The 16,146-nt window shown below is 36.1% G+C and overlaps 1 protein-coding gene across 1 annotated transcript; it reads right to left on the bottom strand.

The window, feature by feature from the left end:
• Window positions 1-4,547: 4,547 nt before the first annotated feature.
• LOC142634575 (disease resistance protein RPP13-like) lies at window positions 4,548-6,751 on the bottom strand. The gene is made up of 3 exons (XM_075808875.1): window positions 6,014-6,751; window positions 4,820-5,854; window positions 4,548-4,760 (listed from the first exon to the last, which is right to left on the bottom strand). Exons 1-3 carry the CDS (start codon window positions 6,749-6,751, stop codon window positions 4,548-4,550), a joined length of 1,986 nt encoding a protein of 661 aa, XP_075664990.1.
• Window positions 6,752-16,146: the final 9,395 nt, after the last annotated feature.

The raw sequence follows: 16,146 nt of genomic DNA on the forward strand, positions 1-16,146 counted from the left end.
TCCCTCCTCTCTTCTTTCACTTATTTTTGAGAAACCCTTGTTGAGAAACTACTTGGACAATGATACAAAAGCTGGGGCTACATAAAACATGTGGTAGTGATTTTTAATTATAGCAATGGAGAATAGAGTAGTAGGAAGAAAAGAAACATGCATGCTGCCTTTAATTTTTCTCCTTCTTCCTTTTTTTTCTTTTTTCCTTTTTCATTTTTCCGTCATCACCTATTTTTTAAATTTCTACAGGGACCCTCTTCAAATTCTTTAAATTTAAGAAGGATTAAAATATACAGAAAGATACTAATTGATGCATAGAAAAGAATCAATGAATACATTGTTCATGGATGTGAAAATTTAACAAGCAATCATCTACCTGCAAGAGGCTTTTGATAACAATTCAATGGTAATCTAATTAGTAATTATATTTGGATTTTTTGCCAACAAAACTATTTCTCACTTTCGATTGATCCAGTTTGAGGGCTGTAGGCTGTAGTATTTTCTAGTCAACTCACTTTTCTTGGTTTAAATTCCACAAACTCCCCCCCCCCCCTCTTTTTCTTAAGAGAAATTCTACATTCTTGAACTTAAATGCAATTTATAATAAAAAAATACATGTAATACATACACCTTGGACGGAGACAATTTATTTTTAGTTTATATTCATCCGAAAAATATCTTATTCCACCTCTATATTCATATTCTTATTCTAATGTAGTATTCAAGGATAGGTTGAAGGGTCTAGTTATGTTCCTACTTAGAAAACCATATGCCATTTTCACCAACTGCAAGAGATAAAGATGATAAAGCTCTTAATAAAGGTGTCTTTTTTTCCCTTTATTTTGTATAAAATATTACATGCAAATGGTTTTCCTAATATGTTTTTTTGTTGGTGTACCAACTTTCTCTATATGGTACTAAATTTTACTTGAATAAAACCTTCAACAGACACATAGAATCACAAATGCATGCATAATAATTTAGTTGAAAAATATTAATTCGATAACAAATTAAGTTGATGTTACTTTAACAACAAACCACTTTCATTATATTGGAATGCATTTCCTATCATAGATTATGGTTTTACATCACTTTATTATTTTAATAATTTTTAATTTTTTTAGTTATGTTTACTAATTATGATTTGACATTTGGTCCATTCTTTGGTCTAATTATGATTCCAATTAGTTTCAATTGGTTTAATTAAGTCTACTTTGGTCAATTTCAGTTTTCTTTGGTCTATTCTATCCACTTTGATTTAGCTCGGTCTAATTTGCTCAACTTTGCTCTAGTTCAGTCTAATTCGATCTACTTCAATTCAATCCACTTTGGTGTACTTACTTAAAAAATGTGAAAATACAAGTTTGGGTTGAGGGTTCTATATGTTATTGGAGTAATATCAATTATAATTATATGATAAATTTTAATTATTATGAAAATCTCCTTAAGAGAATAATTAGAAATTTGAATGATAAATTTAAAACTTAAAAATTTCAGTTGTACTAAATGAAATTAGGAAAATATAATGCATAATAACAAGAATTAGAAGAATATGGATTACATCAAAAATGAATAATATCAATCAAAAACACCAAAAATGATAAAATTCTGTATTTGTAAAAATAGGGAGATAAAAATTACTTCTAAAAAATTTTTATTTTAGGGAGAACAGATTATGTACAATAAAATTTAGAGAATAAATTATATATTATACCCATCTAAAAATAATTTTATATTTTCGTGCATTGCATGGATAACAATTCTTTCACAGGATACATGCTTCAACTCGTTAGTAATTAATGTTTATTAGACTATGCCACTTTGCTAAAACCTTTCTTAAATACTACATCCTCTAATACCATATCAAATTCTCACAAAGACAATTGGAAGAAATTTCCTCACATTCATCAATTAATCTGCAATACAACCCCAATTTATAATTACAGGTAAAACAGAGCAAAAAAAAAAAAAAAAATGTAACTAAGCTAATCTCTCTCCTATTTGCTAACAAAATTGACTCGTTTAACACACGTGTATGGTAAATCACGTGCTTACCACGTGTAATGGAGATAATCACTTAAACTACAAGAGCTTTGTGATATGTGAACTAAAAACGATTGCTGTTTAGACAGAAGACTTCATTCTGCAGATTATAGCTCCTGCAGCACTTCTGCTCTTCCTCTCATGTGAATAGAACGTGAGTGTGAAGGTTGATTTTCTTTGCTGTCAATTGCATTATTTTGTGAAAATTTTGTGTTGCCGTGTATTGAGAAATAAAAATCTGCTGCTGTGTACATTGTGGAAATGACTTTCTGTGTGTTTAGTGATCATATGTAACTGAAAATGAATGACAGAGCATGTGTGAATGACATAAAATTTTTACAATAATTATAATAAAAGCTTGTTTACTTGGGCTAGGCTTTCATTAGGCATGGGCGTGGTCTGCATGTGTTGATTGGGCCTTCCAGAACGGCTTTGTTTTCTATTATTTGGTAGGGTTTAGTAGTAGGATATCTGGGCTATAGCTTTTTCATTTTTTTTACTTGGGCTGGATATGGTTTAAGGGTTTTTTAAATGGGTTGGGCCGAAAGAAAGGTTTGAGTTTTAAGATTTACCAAGCTCATGGATGTGGCTTGTTTTAACTTTTATGAAAGGGCAAGCGGTAATAATATTGGGTTTTAAGAAACAATTTTTTGTTAGATTTTTGACTAATTTTATAGTGGGTAGAGTTAATTAAATCAATTTTTTAAGTTTTGCTTGTCACTTTATTACTATTTTTAATTATTTTATCAATTTATACCAATTTTTTATTAGATAGATTCTACAATAATTCATTCTTAACGGACACCTTCCGGTGTTCGTTAATATTTTTCAATAATATTTTTATTGATTATATAATAAAAAGGTTTATGCAGATATTTAGCTATAGCATGTTTAAGGTGGGAAAATTAAGTAATGACATCTTTTGTGATGTTTCAATTATGTGGTTCTATCTTATCTTTGTTAAGAAGATAACAAATACGTTTTATTTTTATTAAGAAGATTGACATTAAAAATCAATAGTTTGATTGAAGGAAGAAGTTTGGGAATGATTAATGCATCTAATCTTAGGCGTGTTTATTCTTTTTACGAAGTTTTCTTTTTTGTTTGAGAAGTGATGGAACTAAATATTTGGTTTCAGATGATAAGATGATCCAGTTGAAAATATTCATTTGCTCCTTTAATAATTTGATCATTATTCTTATCATTCATTTTTGCATATCTAATTCCATTTCATCTAAGAAAGAACTTAAGTATGAAACAGTCAAAACATCTATTTATCTAGATAGGAACAACGTAACAACTAGAACCACAAAGCTGCTTATTATTCAAGGAGATACATCATAGTCCACCATTGAGAGAGAAACAGATACATTCTCTGTAAAGAGTTAAAATAAAAATAACAACAAAGCAACCAACATTTGGAAGAGCTTCTTATCGACCAATTCTCCCAATTTATTCAATATATCTGCATGAGCACACCACTAATCGAACTCAAGAATCGAAACAAAGTGACACGTGAAAGAAAAACAAGTACCCTCATGAGGATCCAAATAGAAGATTGACATAACCATCCTCCAACAATTCTCTCTTGCTTTCGTCCAATGCCAGATCAACACTAAGGGACAGATGATAATGAAAGGTGTTACAATTCACAGTGATAAAATTTTCAGCATTTTTTTTCAGAGACAGCTAAATCGGAAGTAACAAAATTGAAAAAGAAAGACATACCTAGAATGCGTAAATGCCTGAGTTACGTTCCAACTTGAACTAGCTACCAATTCTCTACTGTGATCCTGGGAGGGTAGGCAATGTCGCCCCAAATTTCCCACTTCTTTTCCTGTATTGTTGTGAAATCTTTTGGCATATTTGTCAACTTCAATTCTTGGAGACTATTTAAGTGCTTCAACCCGGTGGGGACCGTCAATTTGTTGCAGCACCTGATATCTAGCTCCTTCAGTTTTGGCATTGCTCCCGCCTCCACCTGCAGCTCTTCTAGAGACTCAAGTTTCCAAAGTTTCAAGACTAGAAGATTGGGAAAACCCTTTAATGACATCTCTTTTCCTTTGTAAGAGCCAAAGTAGAAACAGAGTGATTTAAGCTCGGAGAGTTCCCCTAAAATTGGCATTGGGTCATCAACAAGGCCTGAGGCAGACAAAGTCAGGTCAGAGAGATGTGGTGGATATTTGTTAAAAAGATAATGTCGCATCCCAAAGGACCCAAACAAATATAAGCTGGACAGTTTCTTGAGCTTTGACAAATCCATCACGCGAAGATTCTGAGCATCACCCTTCTCGTCAATTGATCGCAATCTCAAAGACTCGAGATTTGTCAGATCCTTCACCCAGCTTTCCACTTTTTCTTGCTTTGATAACTCTAGCTCGAATGTCAGTCCTAATTTTGTAAGGTTCTTCAGTTTGTTCAGCCCATTCTTTATAGCACTGACATCATCCAAGAATAGACCCCATAATGTTTCTAGATTATTTAGGGAACTTGCCTTTGGTTGAGACTCGAATTTACTTCGATGACTCTGGCTCAAGTATAGGTGTCGAAGTTTCTGCAACTTCCATATGGATTTGGGTAGAATTCTGACATAAGTATGCTTCACATCCAGAGTTTGGAGGTTCAGTAGGTTGCCTATGGATGATGGGATTTCCTCCAGGTAAGTCCACCTTAAGCCAAGATACTTCAGCTGATTTAATTGTCCGATGGTGTTGGGCAATTGAGGCCTGAACACATGTTCAAGATCAAGAACTTTTAAACTTCTGAAGCATCCACTTGCAATTGCCTCTTGAAGAAACTTCCTTACATCTTCTCCAGGTTTATATCCTTCTCTAGGGTCAAATGAGAGACAGGAGATGAGTTCTTTGTTCATTGTCTTAAGATCTGATGAATTAATACCGGTAACATGACAATGATGAGCAAGATGCTTATCTGAAACACTGACGAAATGCTTATCTGAAACACTTTCGAAGAAGAAGTGTTCTCTGAGAGCACTGGGCAGGCGACATTTCTTTACTTCGTCGTCAATATTCATTTCAACTGCTTGTATTAAGGTGAGGCCTGACAACGCTTTTAAATAATGCTGTACAAGAACTTTATGAGTCTTGTTTTTATCACATTTCACTAACCGTTCTGCATCGAACAAAGTGACCAATCTCCTTGCGGGAATTTCATGGTCTTTAGGAAAGAGATTGAAGAATGAAAAAATTTTGATCAGATCACATTCAGATGGAGGACAATCACGTTCAGATGGAGGACAATCTTCCATAGTCTTTAGAATTGTACCAAAAATTTTATCTTCATGTTGAGGGAAATCTTTATTTTCTTTTTCCTGTCTGTGAAGCGATTTTTTGAGTTCAGTAGGAACTTCATTTTTCAGGTAATCAAGCCATGGTTTCTGAGCAGGAATTTTGAAGTGCTGCAGCCATTGTAGAAACTTTGGATCCTTCACGTCTATCCCTGACATAAGAATAAGATACCCATAGTGTAAAATTTGGAGTGGCAAGCCCACACATCTACCAACAGTTTCTTCAGCAAGTTTTTTAACATTGTCAGCAGCAGACTCAAAGTCGTCTACCATCTGGACAAACAATCTCCAGCTCTCTTCTTTGGTTCGTAATCTAAGACAATGGAGTTGGCTAGGTTGACCAACTGTCCTAGCTACACACAGGTCACGTGTGGTGAGCAAAATTCTACTCCCATTCCAATCTCCCTCTGGAAACTCTGCTTTTAGAGTTTCCCAATCTTTTTTGTTCTCTTCTGTGCCTGTGAAGTCGTCGAGAACCAGAAGCTTCTTCTCTTTCTTCCAGATATCACGTACCTTATGATAAACAAAATCAAAGATCACAAAGAATGTACTAAAACTAACGCAACACTAGCAGAAATATCCAGATCACTCTGGAAAAGATAAACAAAAAACTTGATCTACTCGGAAAAAAAAAATCACAACATTCATTAAAGAACTTAAAAAATGACATACCTTGTTTCTCCAGTCTCCTCCTCCATTCTCTTCCTGCTTGGCCTTTTCATCAGTTAGAGTCACCCAATCACGCCCCGGAAAATGACGCACGATATCATGATGGAGATAAATATTCTTTGCCAGGGTGGTCTTGCCGATACCCATCATCCCCACAATCCAAACTACATGGAACCCATTGCCAGATTTCAGTTTTGAGACCACGCGCTCTATGTCTTTATCCAAACCGACTGCCCTCATCTCTGCCCTTATTCCAATGCTATATGCTTCTGTAGTTAATTCAAGAATATCCAAAGCACCCTTGATTTGTCCAAAGTTCTCGTGAAGTTTCTTCTCATATCCCATACATTTACCAATAATGAGACTCTCCATAGTTAGATTCTTTAGAGATATGTCTAAATATTTCATCATCTTTCCAGCCAATTTATTCATTTGATTTGACCTTTCCTCTGTTGAACTCTTTATTGCTTCTTTATCCTTTGCATTTTTAATTGTATTGTTGAGTTTTTTAAACCTGTCGCATAACTGTTTGAGTTCTTCAACAGACACATTAGGCGCTATCCCATACTCATTTATGAGCTTCTCTTCATCAAGCACTCCATTGAGGTCATCGTCTGAGTTTTCAGACCCGGATGATTTTGATGTATCTTTTTCTCTGCTGGCGAAGGATCTCGTAAATTGAACATTGAAGCTCTTCTTTCTCTCGAGCAACTCAGAGAACCGAGTGTTGATGCGTTTCATCTCCTTTCTAAGCTCACTCCTTGCCTTACTAGATTTTGAAAATATCCTACTTCTTTTGGGTTCCGGGTTGGATTTTTTGATGGCTTTCTGCTGTTCATCAACTGTCTGATCATTTGCAGGTTCCTTTTTTGAATTTTCAGTGGCTTGTGGTGCTTCATCAACTATCCCTTTTGTGGCTTTCTGCTGTTCATCAACTGTCTGATCATTTGTAGGTTCCTGTTTTGAATTTTCAGTGGCTTGTGGCGCTTCTTCAACTATCTCTTTTGTGGCTTGCTGCTGTTCATCAACTGTCTGATCATTTGCTTGTTCCTGTTTTGAATTTTCAGTGGCTTGTACTGCTTCTTCAGCTCTCCCTTTTGCGGCTTTCTTTTTGAAATTTTCGATGGCTTGCTGCACTTCATCAACTATCTTTTTGGCTTCCTCCAGCCATAACTCTTCCGTTTTAGTTTCAGTTTTGGAACCGAACGTTCGCAAATCGGTCAGGAAAGCACGGACTAGTGCCAGATGCAATGTGAATAACTGAATTTCCCCTTCAATGTCATCCAAGTTGTCATTCTTCTTCTCATCTACTTCATGAACTTCAGCAAGGAGCTCACCAATGCGATTGTCTACTTCTCGCACATCAGGAATAAGTTGTACTACTTTTTGAATACCATCAATGAGAACATCAATAATTGCAACATCAGTAGGTCTGTCCTGCAGGATTGGGATCTTAGACCGTAGCTTATCGACTGTTCCATAGATGTCAATTTTCTCTGCCTTAGAATCATTTTGATGCTTTTCTAACTTGCTTCTGACTTCTTGAATTTCATTTTTATACCACAGAAAAACCAAGTCATCACTTCTAAAAATTTTCTTATAGAAATTAATCTCTCGAAAGAGAGAGTCTACCTCGCCAACCAAAGTTTTATTTTTCTCCCTCCATTTTTCCTCGAAATCTTTTAGTCGTGCACGTTTTTCCTGGTGGTGTTCTTCGGTTTGCCAGAGCGCAAGGGCTTCGTCATATATTGAAGAACCTGAAACCAGAACGTCTTTTACATCATCTTCGAGAGAATTCAACAAATTCCTTTCGTTTTCAATCCACCGCTTGTCGTTCCCTGCTGTTCCTTTAACAGTCCAGCAAATGGCGGAGACGATAATGATGATGACATTAACGGCTCCAATCACCCATTTATTACTGAACAGTTTTCCGAACACAGGGCCTTTGACACACGCGTAGACCTTATTGAACTGGTCTTCGAACTTAAGGTCTGTCGTGCACCCGGAGAGGTTTCTGACACACTTGCAGAAGTTTCCGAAGAAGTCACAGTCTGGAGAGATATTGCCAATAGTACTTGAATCCGCCATGGATTTTGTGCATTTTGAAAAGTGATCAGGCAACTAAATCAGAAATATTTGAGGGTGGAAGTACATGTATGTGGTTCTGGAGAATAAACTGTAATAAAAGAATCCAGAAATAGAAGTTAGAACTTAGAGTGTGAACTGTATTTTTGGAATTGTCATATTTGGCCTTAATTGCAGATGGAAAAGGTTATTAGCGACCTAGGCTGAAAGAATTTTTATTCGACCTACCACTTGGCTGTTAAAAAAATTATCCACGCGCATTAATCACATGATATTTTTAATGATTTATATATTTATTTTATTATTATTATTATTTTTTTGCAGAGGATACCATCCTCATAATTTATTAAATAGAAATAGAATCACAGTATAAAGCCTCCACAACTAGGGGAGGAGAATCTTCAAGCCATACAACATTGTCTAGGAGGTCCTTAGCATATCTAGCTAGAGCATAGACAACAGTATTAACACTTCATTTTGTAAATAGAACCTGCAACCATCTAAATCCATTAAGCATGCAAATCACATCGTGGAGAATGTGGCCCAATCGAGACAACAACCCTGTCCTCGAATTCAAAGCATTTATGAGAGCTTGGTTACCCCTTCCAGAACCAATTTTGTAAAACCACACTCCACTGCAAATTCCACCGCCCGGCGACAAGCAAGAATCTCTGCTTCTTCACTGCACGTCACAGGGGGACCCTTTGCCGACAATGCCGCCATGACTTCCCTTCTATCGTTACGAATAATGGCTCCAATACCTGATGCCCCACCTTCCTGGAAGATCGAAGCATCGAATTTAAGCTTGAAACGAGTTAAAGGGGGTGGTCTCCATCTCATCAAGCTTGGTAATGTGGGTGGGACTGAAAGCTGGACATTAGCTCGCCTAAACTCCTCTCATAGATCCTGTGCATGTTTAGTTAGTACCTCAGGTGGTTGCAGCTTCTTCCCATAAATTATACCATTCTGTTGGTTCCAAATAATCCAGGCTTGGACAAGAAAATGCTCGAGTTCATCAGTGGACAAACGGTCCATCAACTCCTTCATGAGCTGAAGCACGTTAGCTTGGCCTCCAACGCATTTCTACAATCTCGCCGAACAGCCCGCCCATACATCTCACGCCACTTCACAATTCCACAAGGCATGGATTTCCATTTCAGCTTCAATCTTGCACACCTCACACCTATTATCTATTCCTTCGGACCAAATTTACTTGAGTGGGTAAGATATTACGACACATTCGCCAACCAAATACTTTGATTTTATTTGGCACTTTCAGCTTCCATAAAGTCTTCCAAACAGTGCCTCCCACAACTCCAATAGAACTCTCTGCCCACATGATATCCTGACCTCACCGTATATTCCCCTGACTTGGTGAAAGTCCAAAACAGAGAATCTGATATTACTCTTCTGCTTAGAGGCACATGTAGAATAGCTTCCCTATCCTCATGGTTAAAGTTTTGCATGATAAATTCTCTGTCCCACCACCTTGTATCCAGGTCAATGAGTTCAGCAACCATCAAGTCTTCTTCTACCTTATGAGTTGGATATAGTACCCTATTAGATGAATGATTAGGAATCCACGCATCACTTAAAACCCGAATAGAAGCTTCGTTGCCCACCCTCCAACACAATCCCCTCTTAAGTATTGGCTTGGCTACCAAAATGCTCTTCCAAGTAAAAGAGATAGTGGGAGAGTCTGTGGCCTCCAAAAAATTGCATCTAGGAAAATACTGTGCTTTGAGGCGTCGAAAAAGTAAGGACTCTTGATCTTGCAACAATCTCCAACCTTATTTAGCAAGCATCGCCAAATTGAATTGTCGTAAATCCTTGAATCCCATTCCTCCTTCCAATTTTGGTTTAGTTAATTTTTCCCAGCTCAGCCAATGGATCTTTCTCTCATTCCCAATTTGCCCCCACCAAAACCGAGAACATAAAGCTTGAAATTCTTCACACAACTTGACCGGCAGTTGAAAAACCCCCATAGTGTAGGTTGGGATTGACTGAGCCACGACTTTGATTATGATTTCCTTTCCTACCCTCGACAACATTTTCCCTTTCCACCCTTGGAGATTTTTCCAAACCTTATCTTTTAGAAAAGAAAAAGTATGGTATTTCTTCCGTCCCACCAAGGTTGGTAAACCCAAGTATGACTCAAATCTGTCCACTTCCTTCACCCCCAACAAAGCCTTGATCACATCTCTCTGTTAAGGAGAAGTATTACTGCTGAAAAACACTGAAAACTTATCCATGTTTATACATTGACCTGAAGCTTCTGCATACAATTTCAAGATCTCCATTATTGCCTTTGTTTCCTTGTCTTTGGCTTGGCAAAATAAGAGGGAATCATCTGCAAACAACAGGTGTGAGATGCGAGGAGCTCGCCTACAAATGGAAACACCGTGGATATTCCCTTCCAATTCTACCTTTTGTAAGAGGGATGTAAATCCTTCTGCACATAAGAGGGAGATAAGGTGATAGAGGATTTCTTTGATAGATTCCTCTAGAGGGATGAATCATGCCATAAGCCTTTCCATTAATTAAGACGGAAAAAGAAGATGATGTGACACAACTCATAATCCTATCCACCCATTTGCCAGGAAATCCCAATTTAAGCATGATCTTTTTCAAAAAATCTCATTCTACCCTATCGTAAACCTTACTAATATCCAGTTTCATGTCAAGTGTCCCAGTTTTGCCTTTCTTCCTTCCATGCATCGTATGTAGAGCTTCATAAGCCACCAGCACATTATCTGTAATTAATCTTCTTGGCACAAAGGCACTTTGTGTTGGAGAAATAATTTGAGGCAGGATTTGCTTCAACCTGTTGGCTAGCACCTTTGCAATAATTTTGTAAATAACGTTACAAAGGCTAATAGGCCTATAATTAGAGACTATAACAAGATTTTTAATTTTTGGAATGAGGACAATATAAGTATGATTAAGGCCAGAAGGCAAAAAATTCGTACTAAAAAATTCAAGAACAGCAAACACAACATTATCCCCAACAATATGCCAAAACGTTTGATAAAAAAGGCATTCATACCAACTGGTCCAAGAGCCTTTGTAGGCACTGTTTTCAGAACTGGACTGGATCGGGAGGTCGGACCGTAAAAACAGGGAACCGGGATGAAAATCAGTTTTTTAAGCATAAAAACCATATTTTTAGTTAATTCCGTGAACCCCTAAAACCAGGGTTGGACCGCAAGAATTGGTCAAGAACCGTGCAGTCCAACCCCTTAGCAATTTTTTTTTTTTTAAAAACAACTTAACACAATTTTATTCTACTTAAATAAATTATCAATCTCTTACAAGGAATAAAAAAATAATTATAATTAAAATCCTTCAAAGATATTCAACTTTACATCAAAAATTAATCATAAATTTTAATGTTTTCGTGGTTATTATTTTGTTTTATTAACTTTCTTATTTAATTATTAAATAAATGTTTGAAAATCATTAAATTTCCTTCACATATATAGATATATTAGTCAATTTTACTAGTTTTATAAATTTAATATCTATATTTAGGCTTTAATTAATTATTAAATTAATTATGACATCATTACGGTTCGACCCTAGTCCAACCTCGGTTCGACTTCAAAAACCTTGAACCTCTCCCTTTTACAGTTCAATGAATGGTCCGGGTTTCAAAACCTTATTTGTAGGTCCTATTTGGAACAAAGCTGCTTAAATTTCATCTGTAGTGAATTCACTAGACAGTGTTTGTTGCATTTTAGAGGACACCTTTTGTTGTACTGCTTCAAGACACTCCTCAACCCGGTTGCATGACTCTGCAGAAAATATATTATTGAAATAATCCATAGCTACTCCTGCCACTTCTTCTATCTCCTTACGCTAGCCACCTTGTGGGTCCAAGAGTCCTTTAATATAGTTCCTTTGCCTCCTTTAAGTTGCTTTTAAGTGGAAAAATCTTGTGTTTTTATCTCCATGTTTGATCCAATTTACCCTAGACCTTTGAGCCCAATATACTTCCTATTTTCTTAGCCATTCATCCAGCTCCTTGCTTTCTTGAATAAATTCACTTCGGTGCTGCTTAGTGGACGGGGCGCTAGTCAGCCATTCAATTCGCTTTTGCAAAGCCTTTATCTCTTTCGTGCCAGCATGAGTTTTGGAAGCTCTCGAAGCCCTCAAATCCATGCTACAACCATTTATCTTCAACCTGACTGTTTCCAATGCCGTTTCACCTACTTCACTGTTTTCCCATGCATCTTGAACTACTTTGGCGCAGTTGTCCCACAACAACCACGCTTCTTCAAATTTGAACCCACGCTCTCTTCTTGTATTTCGTCTTAGAGCTACATGGTTTTGGAGGATCAAAGGAAGATGGTCCAATGCATGCGAGATAATATGCGTGACAGTAGTTTCAGGGAACTTCAACTTCCATGCTTCATTGGCCACAGCCCTATCCAAGTGTTCCCTAGTGTTGGTCGTCCCGGGTCTCCTATTATTCCATGTGTATGGGTAGCCAACAAATCCTAGGTCCGTGAGGTGACATAGTTCCAAAGCTTCTCAGAATGCATCAAGTTGTTGGGGTGGAGTTGGCCGGAAACTTAGCTTTTCCGTTGAACTCAACATCTCATTAAAGTCCCCTATGCACATCCAAGCACCATCCACATATGAGTATAAATAGGAGAGAAAGGTCCAAGACTTGAAACGATCTCTTACCTCTGGCCAACCATAAAAATCGGTAAGTAACCATCTAAACCCATCACTCTCCGTCACCCAAGGAGAGATTTGGTTATCCGAGAATTTAAAAACTTCCAACCTTATTTCTTCCTTCCATAGCATAGCAAGACCTCCACCCAACCCTGGTTTTTTTACAGCAAATTGTAAGGTAGCTCACTACACCAATGTTCAATACCGTCGGTATCGAGCCGAGTTTCCATGAGGAAACAAATTTCGGGAGCTTGGTCCTTCACTATTTTGTGAAGACTATGAACTGTCCAAGGGTTCCTAAGCCCTTGGCAGTTCCAACTCAGTAGTTTCATTGCTCCTAGCAAGGGTGGTTTACCACCCCTGCCGATGTTTTCATAACGTTGTCAACTTCCCCATCTACCTTGGAGCATTTATTATATGTATGTCTAGTTTCTCTTCTGCATTCTTCGTTTATGGCTTCTCCCAGTTCTCTTTTACCCAACATGGGCTTCATAATAAAACTAGCTGAATCTGTAGACCCAACATCCATTCTGATCAGCCTAGTCCACTTACCATTTGGACTATTGGGCTTTGACTCTGTGTGGCCTAAACTTGAGTTGGTTGTGTTTGACACAACCTTTGCCCTTCATCGCTTTTCAAGGCCGGGACATCAGATTTTCCTATTGAGTCAGCCCTTGTTGGACTGTCCTTTCCCCAACGTGGTGGGGATTTGCTCAGTCCGGTATTTGCTTTTAACTAGTCACCGTATTGGTTTGCTTAAATAATTCATGTGAATGATTTTTTTTAATCACCATATAATTTTATGCAACTTTTTTTTTAGAGAGTTTCAATCTATGGCCTTCACTCGTGAAAATAATTCTTTATCATCAGATCAAGACACTAATCAGTTTTTAGTGTAAATCGGGATTGAACTCCAGATCTCATATTCAACCATCAGAAATTTTACAAGTCGAGTTAATTAGAACCCACAGTTTTATATAACCTAGGTTGCATGAATTTTTATACAACCCACCACATGGCAATTAAATAAACCATCTACGCGCACATTTTAATAAGTCATGTAACTTACTTCTATCCATCATGTAATGGATTGCATAAAAACCTTGTTTTGACTAAAATTCATTTAAGACTTCTAAATTTACTTTCATTTAATTGAGTCTTCTAGATTTCAAATTCATTTAATTAAGGCATTTCATCTAAATTCATTAAAAATTTTCCATTTAAAAAAATACTTTTCTCATATAAAAAATATAAAATTAATAAAAATATTAATAATTTTTTACTGAGAGAATTGTTTTCCAAAAAATCTTAATTTTTTTTTCATTACTTAATTGCATATATAATAGTAATTTTTTTTAATGAAATTGTACAAAGATCTGAATTGAATAAACTTGAAATTTAAAAAATTCAATTGAATGAAAAGTAAAATTAAATAACTGAAATAAATTTTAGTTAAACTATAATGTAATTTGTATTTTAAAATTTTCTAATGTAAAATCAAATGACACATGCAGTGCAAAAAATATTAATGGCAGTGCTGGAAAATGATGATGTTAGGCTTATTAGAGATAAAAATTGAAGCAAAAGCAGTTGCCATTGTATGGGTATCCAATCTTGCTATTCACGGAAAATTTCAAGATATTGTGATTGAAGGAGATGCTAAACTCTGCTTTGATGCACTAAATACATGGTTGCTAAAATCACGATGTGAATCGTAGGATCATACGATTTTACTATCCCACCTAACCAAAACGATTAAAATATTTCTAGGATTGCATTTTTGGTATTATCATGTAGGATTGTAAGATTGTATAGGATCCTACCGATCTCACCAAAATTTATTTATTTATTTTTCATCATTTGAGTGCGTTATTTATAGTTTGCTCATTGTAGATGTGAACATATACCATGTACATAGGGGATTTGAAATTTGATCATCCTAAAACTTCAATTTCATGTATCAATTGGTGAAATAGTTCATGTATCAGTCCGTTATATTCTCAAAATCTAGTTGTTCTAGAGTTTCTTGTATTAGATATCAATTTTTGTTATCTGTATACTAAAGGGGAAAAATATGAGTATCTAACTGATGTATTAGGCTAAGTGTTCTAATTATTTGCTTGTATTATGAAATTATGCAGTGTTTTCGTGTTTAGGTTTATTTTTAGTGATAATACTAATTAGTTATTTGTAGTTAGCTAGTTTCTATTTGCTAACTTGTTTTGGATTTTGAACTTGGAACTTAGAAGTTGGAAAACATTTTCCATATGTGCTAATAGTTATTGTGGAAATTGGTTGGTAATCAAACATTTGCTAAATTTTTTGGACACATTGTGTTAGCACTTAAATATTTTTTTCTTATTAGTATAGATGTAGTGATATATTGTAGGGACCCAAAATGGGGTCTTGCAATTCATGGAATCTCACATGCATCGCCGAGGGAAGCACATGAGGATGTGCTTATAAGGAGTGACCTCCCTTTAATGTGTAGAGATCTTTTCGCCCCACTGCTGTGTGCTTTGAGGGAAAACAAAACCATGAGAGGTATGAGCACCAAAGTGGACAATATCTACACAGTTGAGGTGGGGTCAATACATATATGATATACAAATTACATCATATTGATGCAAATGTTTTTTTTTTAAATGGATGAAATCATAATTTATGTGGTTGTTCAATGAACAAATTGCTATTAATGTGTTTTTTTTTTTTTTTTTTAAATAAGAAAATACATAGGATCTTGCAATCCACAATCCCACCTATCTCCTATAATTCTATGTAAAAGCTCAAATAATGTGAAAACACTATTGCTTGTTTAGACCCCTAAATTAAAACTTATGACTAGATTTCTTTTACCCTACTTAACTAAGTGCGGATTAAGAGTAAGTGTAATGCAATGAAACTGGAACAACTGTCTAAGGCATACGTAAAAACTATAAACAATAAAAGTAAAGCTTAAAGAGTATGGGAAGAGAGATGCAAACTCAAGATAACACCAAGACGTGTTATCGAGGAGGAAACTGAAGTACTCGGTGAAAAACCTCTCCGCACCCTCTAAGTCGAATCAATCCATTAGTGAAAAAGGTTGGAGTACAAGTATATCAAAAAGACCATCCAAGCTTAATCTACCCAATATACTTGAACCCTCCAAGTTCTACCTACCAATGGGCTTCACCAAGCCATGTCTTCACTAGTTATTCGAATTCCAAAATTAGCTCCAAATTTCATCCGCCAATCAATGGCTTATTCCAATATTTCTCACACACACCAAAACTTCTCTCAACATTCAGATTGGGTGAGGTAAGTATTTGGATTAAGAACCTCTCAAGGATTTGTAACTGGAGAAGTAGGAGTAGGGGAAAACTAAGAGA

The sequence above is a fragment of the Castanea sativa genome, chromosome 5 (genome assembly GCF_040712315.1).
Source record: "Castanea sativa cultivar Marrone di Chiusa Pesio chromosome 5, ASM4071231v1".
NCBI classification, from domain to species: Eukaryota; Viridiplantae; Streptophyta; class Magnoliopsida; order Fagales; family Fagaceae; genus Castanea; species Castanea sativa.

Excerpts from the sequence above, each read along its gene's own strand:
- LOC142634575 (XM_075808875.1), bottom strand. The coding sequence starts at position 6,751 with ATGAAACGCATCAACACTCGGTTCTCTGAGTTGCTCGAGAGAAAGAAG. Across the intron at positions 5,855-6,013 it reads GAGGAGACTGGAGAAACAAG|GTACGTGATATCTGGAAGAA; the intron begins GTATGTCATTTT and ends GTTTATCATAAG. Across the intron at positions 4,761-4,819 it reads TAAGGAAGTTTCTTCAAGAG|GCCTCAATTGCCCAACACCA; the intron begins GCAATTGCAAGT and ends ACATGTGTTCAG.